Source organism: Melozone crissalis, unplaced genomic scaffold, assembly GCF_028551555.1.
Source record: "Melozone crissalis strain CALT ecotype California unplaced genomic scaffold, PUWL_Pcris_2 ptg000660l_1, whole genome shotgun sequence".
In the NCBI taxonomy this organism is placed as follows: Eukaryota; Metazoa; Chordata; class Aves; order Passeriformes; family Passerellidae; genus Melozone; species Melozone crissalis.
Window position 1 is genome coordinate 1 of NW_026536331.1, and position 27,447 is coordinate 27,447.

The 27,447-nt window shown below is 56.1% G+C and overlaps 1 protein-coding gene across 1 annotated transcript; it reads left to right on the plus strand.

Annotated features, from left to right (window-relative positions):
- Positions 1 to 3: 3 nt before the first annotated feature.
- Positions 4 to 27,369, plus strand: LOC128950493 (sarcoplasmic/endoplasmic reticulum calcium ATPase 1; the record flags this gene model as incomplete). Its single annotated transcript, XM_054295365.1, has 15 exons — positions 4 to 298; positions 2,641 to 2,807; positions 3,707 to 3,795; positions 5,648 to 5,750; positions 7,542 to 7,673; positions 9,098 to 9,223; positions 10,943 to 11,161; positions 13,444 to 13,779; positions 15,845 to 16,065; positions 18,200 to 18,402; positions 20,923 to 21,008; positions 21,659 to 21,792; positions 22,833 to 22,950; positions 24,945 to 25,132; positions 27,324 to 27,369. Coding segments are annotated over 15 exons (2,463 nt in total), but the record flags the coding sequence as incomplete, so codon positions are not given.
- Positions 27,370 to 27,447: the final 78 nt, after the last annotated feature.

A 27,447-nucleotide genomic window follows, 5' to 3' on the forward strand; every position in this document is an offset into this window, starting at 1 on the left:
GGCACGAACATCGGGGCGGGCAAGGCCGTGGGCATCGTGGTGGCCACGGGCGTCAACACGGAGATCGGCAAGATCCGCGACGAGATGGCGGCCACGGAGCAGGACAAGACGCCGCTGCAGCAGAAGCTGGACGAGTTCGGCGAGCAGCTCTCCAAGGTCATCTCGCTCATCTGCGTCGCCGTCTGGGCCATCAACATCGGCCACTTCAACGACCCCGTGCACGGCGGCTCCTGGATCCGCGGCGCCATCTACTACTTCAAGATCGCCGTCGCCCTGGCCGTGGCCGCCATCCCCGAAGGTCTGCGGGGCCTTCTGGGCGCTTTCGGGGGGCTCCGGAGGAGGTTTGGGGTCGTTTGTGGGGTCTTGGAGAACATTCGTGGTGGTTCATGGGGTTTTGGAGAAGGTTCGTGGTGATTTATGGGGTCTTGGAGAACATTCGTGGTCATTTGTGGGGCTCCGGAGGAGGTTTGGGGTCGTTTGTGGGGTCTTGGAGAGCACTCATGGTGATTTATGGGGTCTTGGAGGAGGTTTGAGGTCACTTACGGGGTTCTGGAGAACATTCGTGGTGATTTATGGGGTTCTGGAGGAGGTTTGGGGTGGTTTGTGGGGTCTTGGAGAACATTCGTGGTCATTTGTGGGGCTCCGGAGGAGGTTTGGGGTCATTTGTGGGGTTCTGGAGAACATTCGTGGTCATTTGTGGGGCTCCGGAGGAGGTTTGGGGTCGTTTGTGGGGTCTTGGAGAACATTCGTGGTCATTTGTGGGGTTCCGGAGGAGGTTTGGGGTGGTTTGTGGGGTTCTGGAGAACATTCGTGGTCATTTGTGGGGTTCTGGAGGAGGTTTGAGGTGGTTTGTGGGGTTCTGGAGAACATTCGTGGTCATTTGTGGGGTTCCGGAGGAGGTTTGGGGTGGTTTGTGGGGTTCTGGAGAACATTCGTGGTCATTTGTGGGGTTCCGGAGGAGGTTTGGGGTGGTTTGTGGGGTTCTGGAGAACATTCGTGGTGGTTCATGGGGTTTTGGAGAAGGTTCGTGGTGATTTATGGGGTCTTGGAGGAGGTTTGAGGTCATCTGTGGGGTTCTGGAGAACATTCATGGTGGTTTATGGGGTTCTGGAGAAGGTTCATGGTGGTTTATGGGGTTCTGGAGAAGGTTCATGGTGGTTTATGGGGTTCTGGAGAAGGTTCGTGGTTATTTATGGGGTCTTGGAGAGCACTCATGGTGATTTATCGGGTCTTGGAGGAGGTTTGAGGTCACTTACGGGGTTCTCGAGAACATTCGTGGTGATTTATGGGGTTCTGGAGAAGGTTTGAGGTGGTTTATGGGGTCTTGGAGGACATTTGAGGTGGTTTGTGGGGTCTTGGAGGTCGTTCATGGTGATTTATGGGGTTCTGGAGGAGGTTTGAGGTCATCTATGGGGTCTTGGAGAACATTCGTGGTGGTTTATGGGGTTCTGGAGAACGTTTATGAAGATTTGTGGGGTTTTGGAGAAGGTCATGGTCATTTATGGGGTCTTTGGACCCTTCATGGTCATTTATGGAGTTCTAGAGAAGGTTCGTGGTCATTGATGGACCATCCGTGGTCACTTATGGACCATTCATGGTCATTTCTGGAGTTCTGGAGACCATCCGTGGTCATTCGTGGAGTTCTAGAGAAGGTTCGTGGTCATTGATGGACCCTCCATGGTCACTTATGGACCCTTCATGGTCATTTATGGAGTTCTGAAGACCACCCGTGGTCATTGATGGACCCTCCATGGTCACTTATGGACCCTTCATGGTCATTTATGGAGTTCTTGAGAAGGTTCGTGGTCATTGATGGACCATCCGTGGTCATTGATGGACCCTTCATGGTCATTTATGGAGTTCTTGAGAAGGTTCGTGGTCATTGATGGACCATCCGTGGTCATTGATGGACCATTCATGGTCATTTATGGAGTTCTAGAGAAGGTTCGTGGTCATTGATGGACCATCCGTGGTCACTTATGGACCATTCATGGTCATTTATGGAGTTCTAGAGAAGGTTCGTGGTCATTGATGGACCATCCGTGGTCATTGATGGACCATTCATGGTCATTTATGGAGTTCTAGAGAAGGTTCGTGGTCATTGATGGACCCTCCATGGTCACTTATGGACCATTCATGGTCATTTATGGAGTTCTAGAGAAGGTTCGTGGTCATTGATGGACCATCCATGGTCATTTATGGAGTTCTGGAGACCATCCGTGGTCATTCATGGACCATCCATGGTCACTTATGGACCCTTCATGGTCATTTATGGAGTTCTTGAGGAGGTTCGTGGTCATTGATGGACCATTCATGGTCATTTTTGAAGTTCTGGAGACCATCCATGGTCATTGATGGACCATCCATGGTCATTTATGGAGTTCTGGAGACCATCCGTGGTCATTCATGGACCATCCATGGTCATTTATGGAGTTCTGGAGACCATCCGTGGTCATTCATGGACCATCCATGGTCATTGATGGACCCTTCATGGTCATTTATGGAGTTCTGGAGACCATTTGTGGTCACTTATGGACCCTCCATGGTCATTCCTGAGGTCTCCAGATGCCCACCGGGCTCTGCAGCCCCCCCCGGCCCTGGTGGCCTTGGTGGCCCCGGTGACCCCGGGTGTCCCCCCAGGTCTCCCCGCCGTCATCACCACCTGCCTGGCGCTGGGCACGCGCCGCATGGCCAAGAAGAACGCGATCGTCCGCAGCCTGCCCTCGGTGGAGACCCTGGGCTGCACCTCGGTCATCTGCTCCGACAAGACCGGCACCCTGACCACCAACCAGATGTCCGTCTGCAAGGTGGGACCCGGGGAGCCCCAGGAGCTCCGGAAACTCCGTGGAGAACCCAGAAGTTCTTCTGGAGGACCTCAAAAACTCCATGGAAACATCAAAAGTTCTCCAGGAACCCCAAAAGTTCTTCTGGAGAACCTCAAAGTTCTTCTGGAGAACCTCAAGTTTTCCATGGAGAACCCAAAATTTCTCCTGATGAACCCAAAATTCCTCCAGGAACCTCAAAAATTCCATAGAAACCTCAAAAGTTCTTCTGGGGAACCCAAAATTTCTCCAAGAACCCCAAAATTCTTCTGGAGAACCTTAAAAATACCATGGAAACCCCAAAAGTTCTTCTGGAGAACCTCAAAAATTCCATGGAAACCTCAAAAGTTCTTCAGGAACCCCAAAAGTTCTTCTGCAGAACCTCAAAGTTCTCTAGGAGAACCCAAAATTCCTCCAGGAACCTCAAAGTTCTTCTGGAGAACCTCAAAATTTCCATGGAGACCTCAAAATTTCCATGAGATCCTAAAACTTTCATGGAGAACCTCGAAAAATTCCATGGAGAACCCAAAATTTCTCCAGGAACCTCAAAACTTCTTCTGGAGAACCTCAAAATTTCCATGGAGAACCCAAAATTCCTCCAGGAACGTCAAAACTTCTCCAGAAGAACCCAAAATTCCACTCAGGAACCCAAAAACTTCTCCAGGAGAACCCAAAATTCCTCTCAGGAATCTCAGGAGAACCCAAAATTCCTCCAGGAGAACCCAAAACTTCTCTAGGAGAACCTCAAAATTTCTTCTGGAGAACCTCAAAATTTCCATGGAGACCCCAAAATTTCTCCTGAGGAACCCAAAACTCCTCGAGGAGACCCCCAAAGGTCCCGGAGGAACCCCCGAGGAACCTCCGGTGTCCCCGTCTGTCCCCAGATGTTCATCATGGACAAGGTGGAGGGCGACGTCTGCTCCCTGAGCGAGTTCTCCATCACCGGCTCCACCTACGCGCCCGAGGGAGAAGTGTGAGTCCCAGAATGTCCCCAGGTGTCCTCAGGTGTCCCCAGGTGTCACCTGGAGGTCCTCAAAGCCACCCCAGGAGCTCCAGAGCTCCAGAACCTCCTCAGATGTCCTCAAAACCTTCTCAAAGGTCTTCAAATTCCACTCAAGGTCCCCAAATGTCTCCTTGAGGTTCTCAAATGTCACCTCGGGGTCACCAAAGCCACCCCAGGAGCTGCAGAGCTCCAGAACCTTCTTAGATGTCCTCAAAAGCTCCTCAGATGTCCTCAAAAGCTCCTCAGATGTCCTCAAAACCTTCTCAGATTTCATGCAAACCTTCTCAGAGGTCCTCCAATGTCACCTGAAGGTCCCCAGATGTCACCTTGGGGTCACCAATGTCTCCCGGTGTCCCCATGTCCATCTTGACCCTGATGTTCTCCATGACCCCGATGTTCTCCATGACCTTGATGTCCCTCAACGTTCTCCTGTCCCTCAACGTTCTCCTGTCCCTCAATGTCCTCCTGTTCCTCAACATTGTCCTTGGCCCCGATGTCCCCGATGTCCCCGAGGTCCCCATGGCCTCCATGACCCCTGGTGTCCATGGTGTCCATCCATGGTGTCCATCCATGGTGTCCATGGTGTCCATCCATGGTGTCCATCCATGGTGTCCATGGTGTCCATGGTGTCCATGGTGTCCATCCATGGTGTCCATCCATGGTGTCCATGGTGTCCATGGTGTCCATGGTGTCCATGATGTCCATGGTGTCCATCCATGGTGTCCATGATGTCCATGGTGTCCATCCATGGTGTCCATGGTGTCCATGGTGTCCATCCATGGTGTCCATCCATGGTGTCCATGGTGTCCATGGTGTCCATCCATGGTGTCCATGGTGTCCATGGTGTCCATGGTGTCCATGATGTCCATGGTGTCCATCCATGGTGTCCATGATGTCCATGGTGTCCGTCCATGGTGTCCATGGTGTCCCTGGTCTCCATCCATGGTGTCCATCCATGGTGTCCATGATGTCCATGGTGTCCATCCATGGTGTCCATGATGTCCATGGTGTCCATGGTGTCCCTGGTCTCCATCCATAGTGTCCATCCATGGTGTCCATCCATGGTGTCCATGGTGTCCATCCATGGTGTCCATGATGTCCATGGTGTCCATGGTGTCCATGGTCTCCATCCATGGTGACCCTGATGTCCATCCATGGTGTCCATGGTGACCCTGATGTCCATCCATGTTCTCCATGGTGTCCATGGTGACCCTGATGTCCATCCATGTTCTCCATGGTGTCCATGGTGACCCTGATGTCCATCCCTGATGTCCACGGTGTCCATCCATGGTGTCCACGGTGTCCATGGTGTCCATCCATGGTGTCCATGGTGTCCATGATGTCCATCCATGGTGTCCCTGGTCTCCATCCATGGTGACCCTGATGTCCATCCATGGTGTCCATCCATGGTGTCCATGATGTCCATGATGTCCATCCATGTTCTCCATGGTGTCCATGGTGACCCTGATGTCCATCCATGTTCTCCATGGTGTCCATGGTGACCATGATGTCCATCCATGTTCTCCATGGTGTCCATGGTGACCCTGATGTCCATCCATGTTCTCCATGGTGTCCATGGTGACCCTGATGTCCATCCATGTTCTCCACGGTGTCCATGGTGACCCTGATGTCCATCCATGTTCTCCATGGTGTCCATGGTGACCCTGATGTCCATCCATGTTCTCCACGGTGTCCATGGTGACCCTGATGTCCATCCATGTTCTCCATGGTGTCCATGGTGACCCTGATGTCCATCCATGTTCTCCATGGTGTCCATGGTGACCCTGGTGACCATCCCTGATGTCCATCCTGGTGTCCCCAGGCTGAAGCAGGACCGCCCGGTCAAGGCGGGTCAGTTCGATGGCCTGGTGGAGCTGGCCACCATCTGCGCGCTCTGCAACGACTCCTCGCTGGACTACAACGAGGTGAGCGCGGCCGTGTCCTCTGCTGCCACCGGCCACCAACAGTGTCCTCTGCTGGCACCTGGGCCACCAACAGTGTCCTCTGCTGGCCACCCATCCCACCTGGGCCACCAACAGTGTCCTCTGCTGTCACCTGGGCCACCCCACCCATCCCACCCATCCCACCAACAGTGTCCTCTGCTGCCACCGGCCACCAACAGTGTCCTCTGCTGGCACCTGGGCCACCAACAGTGTCCTCTGCTGGACACCCATCCCACCTGTCCCACCAACAGTGTCCTCTGCTGCCACCGGCCACCAACAGTGTCCTCTGCTGCCACCGGCCACCCCACCCATCCCACCCATCCCACCAACAGTGTCCTCTGCTGGCCACCCATCCCACCAACAGTGTCCTCTGCTGCCACCGGCCACCAACAGTGTCCTCTGCTGCCACCGGCCACCCCACCCATCCCACCCATCCCACCAACAGTGTCCTCTGCTGGCACCGGCCACCAACAGTGTCCTCTGCTGGCACCGGCCACCCCACCCATCCCACCCATCCCACCAACAGTGTCCTCTGCTGGCACCTGTCCCACCAACAGTGTCCTCTGCTGGCACCTGTCCCACCAACAGTGTCCTCTGCTGGCCACCCATCCCACCAACAGTGTCCTCTGCTGGCCACCCATCCCACCAACAGTGTCCTCTGCTGCCACCGGCCACCAACAGTGTCCTCTGCTGCCACCGGCCACCCCACCCATCCCACCCATCCCACCAACAGTGTCCTCTGCTGGCACCTGTCCCACCAACAGTGTCCTCTGCTGGCACCTGTCCCACCAACAGTGTCCTCTGCTGGCCACCCATCCCACCAACAGTGTCCTCTGCTGGCCACCCATCCCACCAACAGTGTCCTCTGCTGCCACCGGCCACCAACAGTGTCCTCTGCTGCCACCGGCCACCCCACCCATCCCACCCATCCCACCAACAGTGTCCTCTGCTGGCCACCCATCCCACCAACAGTGTCCTCTGCTGCCACCGGCCACCAACAGTGTCCTCTGCTGGCACCTGTCCCACCAACAGTGTCCTCTGCTGGCACCCATCCCACCAACAGTGTCCTCTGCTGGCACCTGGGCCACCAACAGTGTCCTCTGCTGGCACCGGCCACCAACAGTGTCCTCTGCTGGCACCTGGGCCACCAACAGTGTCCTCTGCTGGCACCGGCCACCAACAGTGTCCTCTGCTGGCACCGGCCACCCCACCCATCCCACCCGTCCCACCAACAGTGTCCTCTGCTGGCACCTGTCCCACCAACAGTGTCCTCTGCTGGACACCCATCCCACCCATCCCACCAACAGTGTCCTCTGCTGGCACCTGTCCCACCTGTCCCACCAACAGTGTCCTCTGCTGGCACCTGTCCCACCAACAGTGTCCTCTGCTGGACACCTGGCCCATCCCACCGCTCCCATCCCACCCGTCCCACCTGGGCCATCTCCTGTCCCACCTTGGTCATCTGGGTCATCTCCTGTCCACCTGTCCCAACCCACCCGTCCCACCTGGGTCACGTCCTGGTGTCCCCATCTGGTGATCTGCTGGTGTCTCCAACCCACCCGTCCCACCTGGGCCACCCTGGTGTCCTCAGCGCCCCCAGATGTCCCCACCCGTCCCACCTGGGTGACCTCCTGGTGACCCCATCCCACCTGTGCCACCTGTCCCACCTGGGCCATCTCCTGGCGTCCCCTCAGGCCGAAGGGGTCCATGAGAAGGTGGGTGAGGCCACCAGGACCTCATTGTCCTCTCCTGGTGTCCCCATTGTCCCCTCAGGCCAAGGGTGTCTATGAGAAGGTGGGCGAGGCCACCGAGACGGCGCTGACGTGCCTGGTGGAGAAGATGAACGTGTTCAACACGGACGTGAGGAACCTCAGCAAGGTGGAGAGGGCCAACGCCTGCAACGCCGTGAGTGACCGGGGACACCTGGGCAACCTCCCGGAGAACCTGGCCCACCTGGCCCACCACCCGGGGAACCCGGGGAACCTGCCCAAACCTCGGTTCCTCCTGAGGAACCTTCTCCAACCTCCATCCCACCACTCCAAACCTGCCCAAACCTTCTCCAAACCTGCCCAAACCTCGGTTCCTCCTGAGGAACCTTCTCCAACCTCCATCCCACCACCCCAAACCTGCCCAAACCTCGGTTCCTCCTGAGGAACCTTCTCCAACCTCCATCCCACCTCCCCAGACCTGCCCAAACCTTCTCCAAACCTGCCCAAACCTCGGTTCCCCCTGAGGAACCTTCTCCAACCTCCATCCCACCACCCCAAACCTGCCCAAACCTTCTCCAAACCTGCCCAAACCTTGGTTCCACCTGAGGAACCTTCTCCAACCTCCATCCCACCACTCCAAACCTGCCCAAACCTTCTCCAAACCTGCCCAAACCTTGGTTCCTCCTGAGGAACCTTCTCCAACCTCCATCCCACCTCCCCAAACCTGCCCAAACCTTCTCCAAACCTGCCCAAACCTCGGTTCCTCCTGAGGAACCTTCTCCAACCTCCATCCCACCACCCCAAACCTGCCCAAACCTTCTCCAACCTTGGTCCCACCACCCCATGACCACGTCCCACCACCCTAAACCTTCTCCAACATCGGTCCCACCACCCCAAACCTTCTCCAACCTTCTCCAACCAGGATCCCACCACCTCAAACCTTGGTCCCACCACCCCAGACCTTCTCCAAACCTTCTCCAAAACTTGGTCCCACCAACCAGAACCCTCTCCAACCTTCTCCAAACCTTCTCCAAACCTTCTCCACCCTGGTCCCACCAACCAGAACCTTCCCAACCTTCTCCAAACCTTCCCCAAACCTTCTCCACCCTGGTCCCACCACGCCATGACCATGTCCCACCACCCCAGACCTTCTCCAAACCTTCTCCAAACCTTCTCCACCCTGGTCCCACCAACCAGAACCTTCCCAACCTTCTCCAAACCTTCCCCAAACCTTCTCCACCCTGGGTCCCACCATGCCATGACCATGTCCCACCACCCCAGACCTTCTCCAAACCTTGGTCCCACCACCCAAAACCTTGGTTCCACCACCCCAGACCTTCTCCAAACCTTCTCCACCCCGGTCCCACCACCCCAAACCTTCTCCAACCTGGGTCCCACCACCCCAGACCTTCTCCAAACCTTCTCCAAAACTTGGTCCCACCAACCAGAACCTTCTCCAACCTTCTTCAAACCTTCTCCAAACCTTCTCCACCCTGGGTCCCACCACCCCATGACCATGTCCCAGCACCCCAGACCTTCTCCAGACCTTCTCCAAACCTTCTCCAGACCTTCTCCAAACCTTCTCCCCCCGGTCCCACCACCATGGTCCCCCGTGCCCAGGTGATCAAGCAGCTGATGAAGAAGGAGTTCACGCTGGAGTTCTCCAGGGACAGGAAGTCCATGTCGGTCTTCTGCTCCCCGGCCAAGGCCTCGCGCGCCGCCGTGGGCAACAAGATGTTCGTCAAGGTGGGTCCACCGGGCCGGGACCTTCTCCAGACCTGGTCCCACCGGGCCGGGACCTTCTCCAACCTTCTCCAGCCTCGGTCCCACCACGCCAAACCTTCTCCAAACCTTGGTCCCACCACCCCAAACCTTCTCAAACCTTCTCAAAACCTCCTCAAACCTTCTCAAACCTCGGTCCCACCACCTCATGACCACCCCAAACCTTCTCCAAACCTTCTCCAAACCTTGTCCAAACCTTCTCCAAACCTTCTCCAACCTTCTCCCCCCTTGGTCCCACCACCCCAGGGTGCCCCCGAGGGCGTCATTGACCACTGTAACTCCACCTCACCACACCAAACCTTCTCCAAACCTTCTCAGACCTTCTCAGAACCTTCTCCAACCTTCTCAAACCTTCTCAAATTTTGGTCCCACCGCCCCAAACCTTCTCCAACCATCTCCACCCTGGATGTCCCACCCGCAGGGTGCCCCCGAGGGCGTCATCGAGCGCTGTAACTCCATCCCACCACCCCAGGACCATGACCCACCACCCTGAACCTTCTCAAACCTCGGTCCCACCACCCCAAACCTTCTCAAACCTTCTCAAACCTGGTTCCCACCACCTGAAACCTTCTCCAAACCTCGGTCCCACCACCCCAAACCTTCTCAAACCTTCTTTAAACCTCCTGAAACCTTCTGCAAACCTCGGTCCCACCACCCCAAACCTTCTCAAACCTTCTTTAAACCTCCTCAAACCTTCTCAAAACCTCGGTCCCACCACCCCAAACCTTCTCAAACCTTCTCAAACCTGGTTCCCACCACCTGAAACCTTCTCCAAACCTCGGTCCCACCACCCCAAACCTTCTCCAACCTTCTTTAAACCTCCTCAAACCTTCTCAAACCTCGGTCCCACCACCCCAAACCTTCTCAAACCTTCTCAAACCTGGTTCCCACCACCTGAAACCTTCTGCAAACCTCGGTCCCACCACCCCAAACCTTCTCCAACCTTCTTTAAACCTCCTCAAACCTTCTGCAAACCTCGGTCCCACCACCCCAAACCTTCTCCAACCTTCTTTAAACCTCCTCAAACCTTCTCCAAACCTCGGTCCCACCACCCCAAACCTTCTCAAACCTTCTCAAACCTGGTTCCCACCACCTGAAACCTTCTGCAAACCTCGGTCCCACCACCCCCAAACCTTCTCCAACCTTCTTTAAACCTCCTCAAACCTTCTGCAAACCTCGGTCCCACCACCCCAAACCTTCTCCAACCTTCTTTAAACCTCCTCAAACCTTCTCCAAACCTCGGTCCCACCACCCCAAACCTTCTCAAACCTTCTCAAACCTGGTTCCCACCACCTGAAACCTTCTGCAAACCTCGGTCCCACCACCCCAAACCTTCTCCAACCTTCTTTAAACCTCCTCAAACCTTCTCAAACCTCGGTCCCACCACCCCAAACCTTCTCCAACCTTCTCAAACCTGGTTCCCACCACCTGAAACCTTCTCCAAACCTCGGTCCCACCACCCCAAACCTTCTCAAACCTTCTTTAAACCTCCTCAAACCTTCTCAAACCTTCTTTAAACCTCCTCAAACCTTCTCAAACCTCGGTCCCACCACCCCAAACCTTCTCCAACCTTCTTTAAACCTCCTCAAACCTTCTCCAAACCTCAGTCCCACCACCCCAAACCTTCTCCAACCTTCTCCGAACCTTCTCCAACCATCTCCGAACCTCGATGTCCCGCGGCAGGGTGCCCCCGAGGGCGTCATCGACCGCTGTAACTACGTGCGCGTGGGCACCGCGCGGGTGCCGCTGACGCCGGCGGTGAAGGAGAAGATCCAGGCGGTGATCAGGGAGTGGGGCACGGGCAGGGACACCCTGCGCTGCCTGGCCCTGGCCACGCGCGACACCCCGCCCAAGAAGGAGGAGATGGCCCTCGAGGACTCCTCCAAGTTCGCCGAGTACGAGGTCGGTGCCGCCGGGGGGTCCGAGGGGTGGTGGGACCTCGGAATGGGTGGTGGGACCTTGGTTTGGGTGGTGGGACCTCGTTATGGGTGGTGGGACCTCGGAATGGGTGGTGGGACCTCGGAATGGGTGGTGGGACCTTGGTTTGGGTGGTGGGACCTTGGTTTGGGTGGTGGGACCTTGGTTTGGGTGGTGGGACCTCGTTATGGGTGGTGGGACATCAGTTATGGGTGGTGGGACCTCGTTATGGGTGGTGGGACCTTGGTTTGGGTGGTGGGACCTTGGTTTGGGTGGTGGGACCTTGGTTTGGGTGGTGGGAGCTTGGTTTGGGTGGTGGGACATCGTTATGGGTGGTGGGACCTCGGAATGGGTGGTGGGACATCGTTATGGGTGGTGGGACATCGTTATGGGTGGTGGGACCTTGGTTTGGGTGGTAGGACCTTGGTTTGGGTGGTGGGACCTCGTTATGGGTGGTGGGACATCGTAATGGGTGGTGGGACCTCGTTATGGGTGGTGGGAACCTTGTAATGGGTGATGGGACATCGTTATGGGATGATAGGATCTCACTATGGGTGGTGGGATCTCAAAATGGGTGGTGAAACATCGTTATGGGTGGTGGGACCTTGGTTTGGGTGGTGGGACATCGTTATGGGTGGTGGGATCTCATAACAGGTGGTGGGACATCAGTTATGGGTGGTGGGACCGAGGTTGGAGATGGTTTGAGAAGGTTCGGGATGGTGGGACTGAGTCTTGAGCAGGGTTTGGGTGGTGGGACCTCGTTATGGAATGGTAGGATCTCGTTATGGGTGGTGGGACATCGTAATGGGTGGTGGGACTTCATTATGGGTGGTGGGACCTCGTTATGGGTGGTGGGACATCGTTATGGGTGGTAGAACCTCATTTTGGGTGGTGGGACTTCGTTTTGGAGGGTTCTTGGTTCTGTAGGAACCTCAGGAACCTTCTCAGGAACCTGCAGGAGATGCCAAAGTTGGGGTTTGGGGTGGTGGGACATCGTTATGGGTGGTGAGACCAGGTTATGGGTGGTGGGACCTGGGTTTGGGGGGTGGGGCCTTCTCCAAACCCCCATTTTTGATGGTCCCTGGTCCACCATGATCTCCAAAACCCCATTTTTGGAGATGCCCGGTCCACCACGATCATCAAAATTCCATTTTTGGAGGTCCCTGGCTCTCCAAACCCCATTTTTAGTGGTCCCACCACCTCCAAACTCCATTTTTTTGGGTTCCTGTTCCTTGGTGGCCTCCAAAACTCCATTCTGGTGGTTCCTTCTCCTCCACCACCTCCAAACCCCATTTTTGGTGGTCTCATGACCTCCAAACCCCGTTTTTGGAGATCCCTGGTCCACCTCCAAACCCCGTTTCTGGTGGTTCCTTCTCCACCACCACCTCCAAACCCCATTTTTGGAGATCCCTGGTCCACCACCACCTCCAAACCCCGTGTTTGGAGATCCCTGGTCCACCACCACCTCCAAACCCCATTTTTGGAGATCCCTGGTCCACCACCACCTCCAAACCCCGTTTTTGGAGATCCCTGGTCCACCACCACCTCCAAACCCCGTTTTTGGAGATCCCTGGTCCACCACCACCTCCAAACCCCGTTTTTGGAGATCCCTGGTCCACCACCACCTCCAAACCCCGTGTTTGGAGATCCCTGGTCCACCACCACCTCCAAACCCCGTTTTTGGAGATCCCTGGTCCACCACCACCTCCAAACCCCGTTTTTGGAGATCCCTGGTCCACCACCACCTCCAAACCCCGTTTTTGGAGATCCCTGGTCCACCACCACCACCAAACCCCATTTTTGGAGATCCCTGGTCCACCACCACCTCCAAACCCCATTTTTGGAGATCCCTGGTCCACCACCACCTCCAAACCCCGTTTTTGGAGATCCCTGGTCCACCACCACCACCAAACCCCGTTTTTGGAGGTCCCTGGTCCACCACCACCTCCAAACCCCGTTTTTGGAGATCCCTGGTCCACCACCACCTCCAAACCCCGTGTTTGGAGATCCCTGGTCCACCACCACCTCCAAACCCCGTTTTTGGAGATCCCTGGTCCACCACCACCTCCAAACCCCGTTTTTGGAGATCCCTGGTCCACCACCACCTCCAAACCCCGTTTTTGGAGATCCCTGGTCCACCACCACCTCCAAACCCCGTTTTTGGAGATCCCTGGTCCACCACCACCTCCAAACCCCGCTTCCGGCCGTTCCTTCTCCGCCCGCCGCCGTCTCCTGACCGTCCCACCACCTCCGCCCCGCCCCACCAGACGGACCTGACCTTCGTGGGCTGCGTGGGCATGCTGGACCCGCCGCGCAAGGAGGTGATGGGCTCCATCCGGCTGTGCCGCGACGCCGGCATCCGCGTCATCATGATCACCGGCGACAACAAGGGCACGGCCATCGCCATCTGCCGCCGCATCGGCATCTTCTCCGAGGACGAGGAGGTCTCGGGCCGCGCCTACACCGGCCGCGAGTTCGACGACCTGCCGCTGTCCGAGCAGCGCGAGGCGTGCCGGCGCGCCTGCTGCTTCGCCCGCGTCGAGCCCACCCACAAGTCCAAGATCGTCGAGTTCCTGCAGTCCTTCGACGAGATCACCGCCATGGTGAGGGGGAGAAAGCGCTGCTGGACGTGGCTATGGAGGCCCACCATGGATCTGAGGGGGTTTCATGGGGGTTCGAGTGGGTTTGAGTGGGTTTTGAGGTGGTTATGGAGGTCCGCCAGGGGTTTGAGATGGTTTGAGTGGGTTTTGAGGTGGTTATGGAGGTCTATCAGGGGTTTGAGACCAGAAGTTCTTGATGGACGTGGCTATGGAGGTCCACCACGGGTTTGAGATGGTTTGAGGGCGGTTTGTGGAGGTTTGAGTGGGTTTTGAGGTGGTTATGGAGGTCCACCAGGGGTTTGAGATGGTTTGAGTGGGTTTTGAGGTGGTTATGGAGGTCTATCAGGGGTTTGAGACCAGAAGTTCTTGATGGACGTGGCTATGGAGGTCCACCACGGGTTTGAGATGGTTTGAGGGCGGTTTGTGGAGGTTTGAGTGGGTTTTGAGGTGGTTATGGAGGTCCACCAGGGGTTTGAGATGGTTTGAGTGGGTTTTGAGGTGGTTATGGAGGTCTATCAGGGGTTTGAGACCAGAAGTTCTTGATGGACGTGGTTATGGAGGTCTACCAGGGGTTTGAGATGGTTTGAGGGGGGTTTGTGGAGGTTTGAGTGGGTTTTGAGGTGGTTATGGAGGTCTGCCAGGGGTTTGAGATCTAAAGTTCGTGATGGACGTGGTTATGGAGGTCCACCATGGGATCTGAGGGGGTTTTATAGGGATTAGAGTGGGTTTGAGTGCGTTTGGAGGTCGTTATGGAGGTCTACCATGGATCTGAGTAGGTTTGGGGTCGAAACCTTCCTGATGGACGTGGTTATGGAGGTCTACCAGGGGTTTGAGATGGTTTGAGGGGGGTTTGTGGAAGTTTGAGGGAATTTTGAGATCGTTATGGAGGTCTACCACGGATCTGAGCAGGTTTAGGGTGGATAGGTACTTGGTGGATGTGGCTATGGAGGTCCACCATGGGTTTGTGGGGGTTTGGAGGGGCGTGCCGGCGCACCTGCTGCTTCGCCAGCGTCGAGCCCACCCACAAGTCCAAGATCGTCGAGTTCCTGCAGTCCTTCGACGAGATCACCGCCATGGTGAGGGGGAGAAAGCGCTGCTGGACGTGGCTATGGAGGCCCACCATGGATCTGAGGGGGTTTCATGGGGGTTCGAGTGGGTTTGAGTGGGTTTTGAGGTGGTTATGGAGGTCTATCAGGGGTTTGAGACCAGAAGTTCTTGATGGACGTGGCTATGGAGGCCCACCACGGGTTTGAGATGGTTTGAGGGGGGTTTGTGGAGGTTTGAGTGGGTTTTGAGGTGGTTATGGAGGCCCACCATGGGTTTATGAGTGTTTGGTGGTCAACCGTAGTTGATTGAAGCAGGTTCCAGCACCAACTTTTGACGTAGTTATGGAGTCCCACCAACTTTTGATGTAGTTTTGAGGTTCTAACACCAACTTTTGATGTAGTTATGGAGTCCCATCACCAATTTCACGTAATTTAGGCTGCAACCATGAACTTTTGACGTAGTTATGGATTCCCACCAACTTTTGACGTAGTTTTGAGGTTCTAACACCAACTTTTGATGTAGTTATGGAGTTCCACCAACTTTAGATGTAGTTTTGAGGTTCTAACCCTAACTTTTGACGTAGTTATGGAGTCCCACCATCATTTTTTGACGTAGTTATGGATTCCCACCAACTTTTGACGTAGTTATGGAGCCCCACCAACCCTTGACATAGTTTTGAGGTTCTAACACCAACTTTTGACATAGTTATGGAGTCCCACCATGAACTTTTGACGTAGTTATGGAGTCCCACCACCAATTTTTCATGTAGTTATGGATTCCCATAATTTTTTGACGTAGTTATGGAGTCCCACCAACTTTTGACGTAGTTATGGAGTCCCACCACTAACTTTTGACATAGCTTTGAGGTTCCAACACCAACTTTTGACGTAGTTATGGAGTCCCACCATCATTTTTTGACGTAGCTATGGATTCCCACCAACTTCTGACGTGGTTTTGGAGTCCCAGCACCCACCCGACCCCACCCCACCTCTCACCCACCCCCTCCCGTCCCTCCCCCCAGACCGGCGACGGCGTGAACGACGCGCCGGCGCTGAAGAAGGCCGAGATCGGCATCGCCATGGGCTCGGGCACGGCTGTGGCCAAGACGGCCTCGGAGATGGTCCTGGCCGACGACAACTTCTCCACCATCGTGGCGGCGGTGGAGGAGGGCAGGGCCATCTACAACAACATGAAGCAGTTCATCCGCTACCTCATCTCCTCCAACGTGGGCGAGGTCGTCTGGTGAGCGCCCAGTGCCGACCAGTTCCGACCAGTTCGGACCAGTTTGGACCAGTTCGGACCCAGTTTGGAGAGGTCCCGGCCAGTTTGGAGCAGAGCTTGGAGATGTTGGAGGCTCTGAGGGGGTTTGAGCCCGGTTTGGCCCAGTTTGGACCGGTTTGGGCCGGTTTGGACCAGTTTTGTCCCAATCCCCTCCCAGTTTGTCCTGGTCCATCCCAGTTCCATCCCAGTTTGTCCCAGTTAATCCCAGTCCATCCCAGTTTGTTCTGCTCCATCCTGGTCCATCCTGGTCCATCCCAGTTTGTCCCAGGTCCATCCCAGTTAATCCCAGTCCCTCCCAGTTAATCCCAGTTTCTCCTGGTCCGTCCTGGTCCATCCCAGTTTGTCCCAGTTCCGTCCCAGTCCCTCCCAGTTTGTCCCAGTTTGTGCTGGTCCATCCTGGTCCGTCCTGGTCCCTCCCAGTCCATCCCAGTTTGTCCTGGTCCATTCCCAGTCCATCCCAGTTCCATCCCAATCCCCTCCCAGTCCATCCCAGTCCCCCATTAACCCCTCCCAGTCCCTCCCAGTTTGTTCCAATCCCATTCCCGGTTCATCCCAGTTCATCCCAGTTCATCCCAGTTCATCCCAGTCCATCCCAGTATGGTCCCAGTCCATCCCAGTCCCTCCCAGTATAACTCAGTCCATCCCAATCCCATTTTAACCCCTCCCAGTCCCTCCCAGTTTGTTCCAATCCCTTCCCAGTCCCCTCCCAGTCCCTCCCAGTATATCCCAGTCCATTCCAGTCCCATTAACCCTCCCAGTCCCATCCCAGTATAACCCAGTACAAACCAGTCCCATTAACCCCTCCCAGTATAACCCAGTACAAACCAGTCCCGTTAACCCCTCCCAGTATAACCCAGTACAAACCAGTCCCGTTAACCCCTCCCAGTCCATCCCAGTCCATCCCAGTATAACCCAGTACAAACCAGTCCCGTTAACCCCTCCCAGTATAACCCAGTACAAACCAGTCCCGTTAACCCCTCCCAGTATAACCCAGTACAAACCAGTCCCATTAACCCCTCCCAGTATAACCCAGTACAAACCAGTCCCATTAACCCCTCCCAGTCCATCCCAGTCCATCCCAGTATAACCCAGTACAAACCAGTCCCGTTAACCCCTCCCAGTATAACCCAGTACAAACCAGTCCCGTTAACCCCTCCCAGTCCATCCCAGTCCATCCCAGTATAACCCAGTACAAACCAGTCCCGTTAACCCCTCCCAGTCCATCCCAGTCCATCCCAGTATAACCCAGTACAAACCAGTCCCATTAACCCCTGCCAGTCCCATTAACCCCTCCCAGTATAACCCAGTACAAACCAGTCCCATTGACCCTCCCAGTATAACCCAGTACAAACCAGTCCCGTTAACCCCTCCCAGTATAACCCAGTACAAACCAGTCCCGTTAACCCCTCCCAGTCCATCCCAGTCCATCCCAGTATAACCCAGTACAAACCAGTCCCGTTAACCCCTCCCAGTATAACCCAGTACAAACCAGTCCCGTTAACCCCTCCCAGTATAACCCAGTACAAACCAGTCCCATTAACCCCTGCCAGTCCCGTTAACCCCTCCCAGTATAACCCAGTACAAACCAGTCCCGTTAACCCCTCCCAGTATAACCCAGTACAAACCAGTCCCATTAACCCCTCCCAGTATAACCCAGTACAAACCAGTCCCATTAACCCCTGCCAGTCCCGTTAACCCCTCCCAGTATAACCCAGTACAAACCAGTCCCATTGACCCCTCCCAGTATAACCCAGTACAAACCAGTCCCATTAACCCCTCCCAGTATAACCCAGTACAAACCAGTCCCGTTAACCCCTCCCAGTATAACCCAGTACAAACCAGTCCCATTAACCCCTCCCAGTATAACCCAGTACAAACCAGTCCCGTTAACCCCTCCCAGTATAACCCAGTACAAACCAGTCCCGTTAACCCCTCCCAGTATAACCCAGTACAAACCAGTCCCGTTAACCCCTCCCAGTATAACCCAGTACAAACCAGTCCCATTGACCCCTCCCAGTATAACCCAGTACAAACCAGTCCCGTTAACCCCTCCCAGTATAACCCAGTACAAACCAGTCCCGTTAACCCCTCCCAGTATCTTCCTGACGGCGGCGCTGGGCCTGCCCGAGGCGCTGATCCCGGTGCAGCTGCTCTGGGTCAATCTGGTCACCGACGGGCTCCCGGCCACCGCGCTGGGCTTCAACCCCCCGGACCTGGACATCATGGACAAGCCCCCGCGCAGCCCCAAGGAGCCGCTCATCTCCGGATGGCTCTTCTTCCGCTACCTGGCCATCGGAGGTGGGTCACACCTGGGCACCTGCTGGGCATCTTGGCCATCTAAGTCATCTTGGTCATCTGGGGTTGGTCATGGTCAGTTGGGTCATCTAGGTCAGGTAGAGGTCAGTTCGTGGTCACCTTGGTCAGGTAGGGGTCAGTTCATGGTCAGTTGGGTCACCTTGGTCAGGTAGGGGTCAGTTCGTGGTCACCTTGGTCATCTGGGTCACTTCATGGTCAGTTGGGTCACCTTGTCAGGTAGTGGTCAGTTCATGGTCAGTTGGGTCACCTGAGTCACCTTGGTCATTTGGGATTGGCTCGTGGTCAGTTGGGTCACCTTGGTCAGGTAGTGGTCAGTTCATGGTCAGTTGGGTCACCTGAGTCACCTTGGTCATTTGGGATTGGCTCGTGGTCAGTTGGGTCACCTTGGTCAGGTAGTGGTCAGTTCATGGTCAGTTGGGTCACCTGAGTCACCTTGGTCACCTGGGGTTGGCTCGTGGTCAGTTGGGTCACCTTGGTCAGGTAGTGGTCAGTTCATGGTCAGTTGGGTCATTTGGGTCAGTTTGTGGTCAGTTGGGTCACCTGGGCTCAGGTGGGCTCAGGTGGGTCAGGTTTGGCCCATGGACATCATGGACAAGCCCCCGCGCAGCCCCAAGGAGCCGCTCATCTCCGGATGGCTCTTCTTCCGCTACCTGGCCATCAGAGGTGGGTCACACCTGGGCACCTGCTGGGCATCTTGGCCATCTAAGTCATCTTGGTCATCTGGGGTTGGTCATGGTCAGTTGGGTCATCTAGGTCAGGTAGAGGTCAGTTCGTGGTCACCTTGGTCAGGTAGGGGTCAGTTCATGGTCAGTTGGGTCACCTTGGTCAGGTAGGGGTCACTTCGTGGTCAGTTGGGTCATCTAGGTCAGGTAATGGTCAGTTCATGGTCAGTTGGGTCACCTTGGTCAGGTAGGGGTCAGTTCGTGGTCACCTTGGTCATCTGGGTCACTTCATGGTCAGTTGGGTCATCTAGGTCAGGTAATGGTCAGTTCATGGTCAGTTGGGTCACCTTGGTCAGGTAGGGGTCAGTTCGTGGTCACCTTGGTCATCTGGGTCACTTCATGGTCAGTTGGGTCACCTTGGTCAGGTAGGGGTCAGTTCATGGTCATATTGGTCGTCCGGGTCGTGTTGGTCATCTGGGGTTGGCTCGTGGTCAGCTGGGTCATCTAGACCAGGTAGTGGTCAGTTCATGGTCAGTTGGGTCACCTGAGTCACCCTGGTCACCTGGGGTTGGCTCGTGGTCAGTTGGGTCACCTTGGTCAGGTAATGGTCAGTTCGTGGTCACTTAGGTCATCTGGGTCAGTTCATGGTCAGTTGGGTCACCTTGGTCAGGTAGGGGTCACTTCATGGTCATCTTGGTCATCTGGGTCACTTCATGGTCAGTTGGGTCACCTTGGTCAGGTAATGGTCAGTTCATGGTCAGTTGGGTCACCTGAGTCACCTTGGTCATTTGGGATTGGCTCGTGGTCAGTTGGGTCACCTTGTCAGGTAATGGTCAGTTCATGGTCAGTTGGGTCACCTTGGTCAGGTAGTGGTCAGTTCATGGTCAGTTGGGTCACCTGAGTCACCTTGGTCATTTGGGATTGGCTCGTGGTCAGTTGGGTCACCTTGGTCAGGTAGTGGTCAGTTCATGGTCAGTTGGGTCACCTGGGTCAGTTTGTGGTCAGTTGGGTCACCTGGGCTCAGGTGGGCTCAGGTGGGTCAGGTTTGGCCCATGGACATCATGGACAAGCCCCCGAGGAGCCCCAAGGAGCCGCTCATCTCCGGATGGCTCTTCTTCCGCTACCTGGCCATCGGAGGTGGGTCACACCTGGGGGGCACCTGGGGGGTCACACCTGGGGGGTCACACCTGGGGGGGGTCACACCTGGGGGGCACCTGGGGGCAGGTGGGCTCGGCGAGGGTTGGTTGAGGGAACTTCAGAAAATGACCTGGAGACACCAAAACACCACCTGGGAACTCCATAAAAGCCACCTTGAGACTTCCACGGAGGAGGTTCCTTGGGGAACCACCTGGAAACTCCAAAAAAACCCCTCTGGAGAATCCAAAGAACCGCCTGGAAACCCGAAAATACCACCCCGAGATTCCAAAAAAACACCTGGAAACTCCATAAAAGGCACTTTGAGATCCACATGGAGAAGGTTCCTTGAGGAACCTCATGAGGAACACCTTGAGAACCTCATGGAACCACCTGGAGACTGCAAAAAACCACCTTGAGATGCCAAAGAATCACTTGGAGAACCCAAAACACCACCTGGAAACTCCATAAAAGCCACCTTGAGACCCACATGGAGAAGGTTCCTTGAGGAACCTCATGAGGAACACCCTGAGAACCTCATGGAACCACCTGGAAACCCCAAAAAAACACCTGGAAACCCCAACAACCCACCAGTAGACCCCAAAAAACCACCTGGAGACCCCCAAGTTGTCCCCTTGGAGACCCCCCAGCTTGTCCCCAGGTTGTCCCCAAGGTGTCCCCAACCCCCCCTTTGCTGTCCCCCCAGGTTACGTCGGCGCCGCCACCGTGGGCGCGGCCGCCTGGTGGTTCCTCTTCGCCGAGGACGGACCCAACGTCAGCTACCACCAGCTGGTGAGCCCCAGGTGTCCCCAAGGTGTCCCCGAGGTGTCCCCAAGGTGTCCTTGAGATGTCCCTGAGGTGTCCACGATCTCTGGTGACCCCAAAATGTCCCCAAGATGTCCCCGAGATGTCCCTGAGATGTCTCCAAGATGTCCGCAAGCTCCGGTGACCCTGGGATGTCCCCAAGGTGTCCTCAAGGTGTCCCCAAGATGTCCCCAAGGTGTCCTCAAGATGTTCCCAAGATGTCCTCGAGGTGTCCCCACCCTGTGACCCTCCCCAGGTCCATCATGGAGGTCCCACCACCATGAGGAACCTTCGTGGTGGTGGTGGGACCTCCACGATGGTGTCCCCCAGCTCCCAAATGTCCCTTCCTGGACGTCCCCGAGGTGTCCCCAAGGTGTCCTCGAGGTGTCCCCAAGCTCTGGTGGCCCCGAGGTGACCCCGAGGTGTCCCCAAGGTGTCCCCACCCCAAGGTGACCCTCCCTAGGTCCATCATGGAGGTCCCACCACCACCACGAAGGTTCCCCCATCTCCCAAATGTCCCTTCCTGGACGTCCCCGAGATGTCCCTGAGGTGTCCCCGAGGTGTCCCCAGCCTGGTGGCCCCGAGGTGGCCCCGAGGTGGCCCCGAGGTGACCCCGAGTGTCCCGGTGTCCTCTCCAGACGCACTTCATGCAGTGCTCCGAGCACAACGTGGACTTCGAGGGCCTGGACTGCGACATCTTCGAGTCGCCGGTGCCGATGACGATGGCGCTGTCGGTGCTGGTCACCATCGAGATGTGCAACGCCCTCAACAGGTGAGGACACCATGGTCACCATGGTCATGGTCATCGTGGTCACCATGGTCATCATGGTCATCATGGTCACCTCTGTCATTGTCATCATTGTCATTGTCATGGTCATGGTGGTCACCATGGAGATGTGCAACGCCCTCAACAGGTTAGGACATGGTCACCATGGTCACCATGGTCATCGTGGTCACCATGGTCATCATGGTCATCATGGTCACCTCTGTCATTGTCATCATTGTCATTGTCATGGTCATGGTGGTCACCATGGAGATGTGCAACGCCCTCAACAGGTGAGGACACCATGGTCACCATGGTCATGGTCATCATGGTCATCATGGTCATCATGGTCATCATGGGTATCATGGTCATTGTCATTGTCATGGTCATGGTCATGGTGGTCACCATGGAGATGTGCAACGCCCTCAACAGGTGAGGACATGGTCACCATGGTCATGGTCATCGTGGTCATCATGGTCATCATGGTCATCATGGGTATCATGGTCATTGTCATGGTCATGGTCATGGTGGTCACCATGGAGATGTGCAACGCCCTCAACAGGTGAGGACATGGTCACCATGGTCATCATGGTCATCATGGTCATCATGATCATCATGGTCATTGTCATTGTCATGGTCATGGTGGTCACCATCGAGATGTGCAACGCCCTCAACAGGTGAGGACATGGTCACCATGGTCATGGTTATGGTTGTGGTCATTGTCATGGTCACCATGGTCGTGGTGGCCACCATGGAGATGTGCAACGCCCTCAACAGGTGAGGGACACCTTGGTCGCCTTGGTCATCATGGTCATCGTGGTCATGGTCATTGTGGCGATGTCCCCACGGTGTCCCCGATGTCCCCGATGTCCCCAGCCTGTCCATGAACCCCAGCCCAGGTGCCACCATGGGTGAACATCTGGCTGATGGTTCCTGTCCATCCCAATGTCCCCAGCGTCCCCGATATCCCTGATGTCCCCAGTGTCCCCAACGTCCCCGATGTCCCCAATGTCCCCGTGGTCACCCCGATGTCATCTCCATGTCCCCAGCCTGTCGGAGAACCAGTCTCTGGCGCGGATGCCGCCGTGGGTGAACATCTGGCTGGTGGGCTCCATCTGCCTCTCCATGTCCCTGCACTTCGTCATCCTCTACATCGACCCCCTGCCCGTAAGGGGACACCGCGGGGACACCGGCGGGGGGGGGGGGTGGCCTTGGGGACATCCAGGTGGTGGTCATTGGGTGGTGGTCATTGGGTGGTGGTCATTGGGGACATCCAGGTGGTGGTCATTGGGTGGTGGTCATTGGGTGGTGGTCATTGGGGACATCCAGGTGGTGGTCATTGGGTGGTGGTCATTGGGTGGTGGTCATTGGGGACATCCAGGTGGTGGTCATTGGGTGGTGGTCATTGGGTGGTGGTCATTGGGGACATCCAGGTGGTGGTCATCAGGGTGGTGGTCATTGGGTGGTGGTCATTGGGGACATCCAGGTGGTGGTCATTGGGTGGTGGTCATTGGGGACATCCAGGTGGTGGTCATCAGGGTGGTGGTCATTGGGTGGTGGTCATTGGGGACATCCAGGTGGTGGTCATTGGGTGGTGGTCATTGGGTGGTGGTCATTGGGGACATCCAGGTGGTGGTCATCAGGGTGGTGGTCATTGGGGACATCCAGGTGGTGGTCATTGGGTGGTGGTCATTGGGTGGTGGTCATTGGGGACATCCAGGTGGTGGTCATCAGGGTGGTGGTCATTGGGTGGTGGTCATTGGGGACATCCAGGTGGTGGTCATCAGGGTGGTGGTCATTGGGTGGTGGTCATTGGGGACATCCAGGTGGTGGTCATCAGGGTGGTGGTCATTGGGTGGTGGTCATTGGGGACATCCAGGTGGTGGTCATCAGGGTGGTGGTCATTGGGTGGTGGTCATTGGGGACATCCAGGTGGTGGTCATTGGGTGGTGGTCATTGGGTGGTGGTCATTGGGGACATCCAGGTGGTGGTCATCAGGGTGGTGGTCATTGGGTGGTGGTCATTGGGGACATCCAGGTGGTGGTCATTGGGTGGTGGTCATTGGGTGGTGGTCATTGGGGACATCCAGGTGGTGGTCATTGGGTGGTGGTCATCAGGGTGGTGGTCATTGGGGACATCCAGGTGGTGGTCATCAGGGTGGTGGTCATTGGGGTGGTGGTCATTGAGTTGGTGGTCATGGGTTCGGTGGCCTTGGGGACATGTAGATCATGGTCATTGAGGTGATGGTCATCGGGCTGGTGGCCTTGGGGACATTGGGGTGGCAGCCATGGAGTTGGTGGCCATGGGGTTGATGGTCATTGGGTGGTGGTCATTGGGTTGGTGGCCTTGGGGACATCAAGATGGTGTTCATGGAGCTGGTGGTCATTGGGTGGTGGCCATGGGGACATTGGCTGGTGGTCATCGGGGTGGTGGTCATTGGGCGATGGCCTTGGGGGCGTTGGGTTGGTGGTCATCAAGGTGGTGGTCGTTGAGTTGGGGGCCTTGAGGAACATCAAGGTGGTGGTCATTTGATGGTGCTCATTGGGTGGTGGCCATCAACTTAATGGTCATTGGGTTGATGGTCGTTGGGTGGTGGCCTTGGGGACATCAAGATGGTGGACGTTGGGTTGGTGGCCACGAGGGTGGTGGCCTTGGGGACCTCGGGGGGGTGGTCATTGGTTGTCATTGAGGGTGATGGTCATTGGGTGATGGTCATTGGGGTGGCGGTCATCAAGCTGGTGGCCTTGGGGACACTGAGTCGGTGGCCATCACATTAGTGGTCATTGGGTTGGTGGTCATCAAGCTGGTGGTCATTGGGTTGGTGGTCATCAGTGGTCATCAAGCTGGTGGTCATCGGGTTGATGATCACCAACATGGCAACCATTGACCTTGTCTTGAGTGACCACTGGGTTCAGTGACCACGGGTGGGCTCTGGTGGTCACTGAGGTCACTTTGGTGGCCCTGGGGTCACTTTGGTGGCCACGGCCATCGTGTCCACCCCAAGTATTGACCTTGGCTTGAGTGACCACTGCCTTGAGTGACCACGGGTGGGTTCTGCTGACCATGGGTGGACTCTGCTGACCACGGGCGGGCTCTGCTGACCACTGTGGTCACTCTGGTGGCCCGTGAGGAGGTCCGAGCCGTGTCCCCGGTGTCCCCAGATGATCTTCAAGCTGACGCCGCTGACGCTGACCCACTGGCTGATGGTCATCAAGATCTCCTTCCCGGTCATCCTGCTGGACGAGGCGCTCAAGTTCATCGCCAGGAACTACCTGGAGGGTGAGGAGATGGCCCCGTCCCACCGCCGTGTCCCCTCCCGACCCGCCGGGGTCACCTCTGCGGTGGCCAGGTGGCCTTGGTCATCTCCAACATCTCCTGGTCACCTCCATGGTCACCTTCATGGTCACCTCCATGGTTCATGGTCACCTCTATGGTCACCTCCGTGGTGTCCTGGTGACCTTGGTCATCTCCAACATCTACTGGTCAACCTCATGGTAACCTCCATGGTCACCTCCATGGTCACCTTCATGGTCACCTCCATGGATCATGGTCACCTCTATGGTCACCTCCATGGTGTCCTGGTGACCTTGGTCATCTCCAACATCTACTGGTCACCCTCATGGTCACCTCCATGGTCACCTTCATGGTCACCTCCATGGTTCATGGTCACCTCTATGGTCACCTCCATGGTGTCCTGGTGAGCTTGGTCATCTCCAACATCTACTGGTCACCCTCATGGTCACCTCCATGGTCACCTTCATGGTCACCTCCATGGTTCATGGTCACCTCTATGGTCACCTCCATGGTGTCCTGGTGAGCTTGGTCATCTCCAACATCTACTGGTCACCCTCATGGTAACCTCCATGGTCACCTCCATGGTCGCCTTCATGGTCACCTCCATGGTCCATGGTCACCTCTATGGTCACCTCCATGGTGTCCTGGTGACCTTGGCCATCTCCAACATCTCCTGGTGACCTTCATGGTCACCCCCATGGTCACCTCCTTGTCCCCTTGACCATCTCATGGTCATCTCCTGGTCACCTCCGTGCTCTGTGGTCACCTCCATGGTCACCTCCCCATCCCTTTGACCATTCCCATGTCCCCTTGACCATCTCCTGGTCACCTCCATGGTCACTTCATGGTCACTCCTTGTCCCGTTGACCATCTCCATGGTCACTCCATGGTCCATGGTCACCTCCATGGTTCCCTTGACCATCTCCATGGTCACTCCATGGTCACTCCATGGTCACTCCATGGTCACTCCCTGGTCCCCTTGACCATCTCCATGGTCACTCCATGGTCACTCCATGGTCACTCCATGGTTCCCTTGACCATCTCCATGGTCACTCCCTGGTCACTCCATGGTCACTCCCTGGTCACTCCATGGTCACTCCATGATTTGTGGTCACTCCCTGGTCACTCCCTGGTCACTCCATGGTCACTCCATGATTTGTGGTCACTCCCTGGTCACTCCCTGGTCACTCCATGGTCACTCCATGATTTGTGGTCACTCCATGGTCACTCCCTGGTCACTCCATGGTCACTCCCTGTCCCCCCGCTGTCCCCCGTGTGTCCCCTCCCCCTCTCATCTCCATCTTCTCGTCCCCAGCGTGACCCGGCCGGGGCCCGGCACCGCCCACAGGTACGGGGACACCTCGGTGTCACCATTGTCACCTGTGTGTCACCTGTGTGTCACCTGTGTGTCACCTGTGTCACCATTGTCACCTCTGTGTCACCATTGTCACCTGTGTGTCACCTGTGTGTCACCTGTGTGTCACCTGTGTGTCACCTGTGTCACCATTGTCACCTCTGTGTCACCATTGTCACCTGTCACCTCATTGTCATGGTCACCATTGTCACCTGTGTGTCACCTGTGTGTCACCTGTGTGTCACCTGTGTCACCATTGTCACCTCGGTGTCACCATTGTCACCTGTGTGTCACCTCATTGTCACCATTGTCACCCCATTGTCATTGTCACCTGTGTTACCTGTGTGCCACCGCATTGTCACCGTTGTCACCTGTGTGTCACCATTGTCACCTCATTGTCACCATTGTCACCTCAGTGTCACCGGTGTGTCACCATTGTCACCTCCATGTCACCTCATTGTCACCTCCATGTCATCTCCATGTCACCTTTGTCATTGTCATTGTCGCCTCAGCGTCACCTCTGTGACCTCATTGTCACCGCCCTGTCATGGTCCCCTCACTGTCACCTCCCTGTGACGTCATTGTCACCCGCATGACGTCATTCTCACCTGTCATTGTCACCTCCTTGTCACCTCCCTGTCCCCTACCTGTGACCTCATTGTCACCCCGATGACATCATTGCCACCATCACTGCGACGTCATTACCCGCGCACTGTGACGTCACTGTCACCACCCTATGACGTCACTGTCACCTCCCTGTAACATCATTGCCCCCCCTTCATTGTAAGCTCACCTCCCTATGACGTCATTGTCACGTCACATGACGTCATTGTCCCCTCCCTGGGACATCATTGTCACCTTATTGTCCCCTCCTTGTCATTGTCACCTCTAGCATCTCCTTGTCATCACCCTATGACGTCATCGTCCCCTCCCTGTGACGTCACTGTCCCCCTTCCCCCTCCTCTAACACCCGTGGGGGGAGGGGAGGGAGGGGGGGCGTGGCCACTCAAACCCCT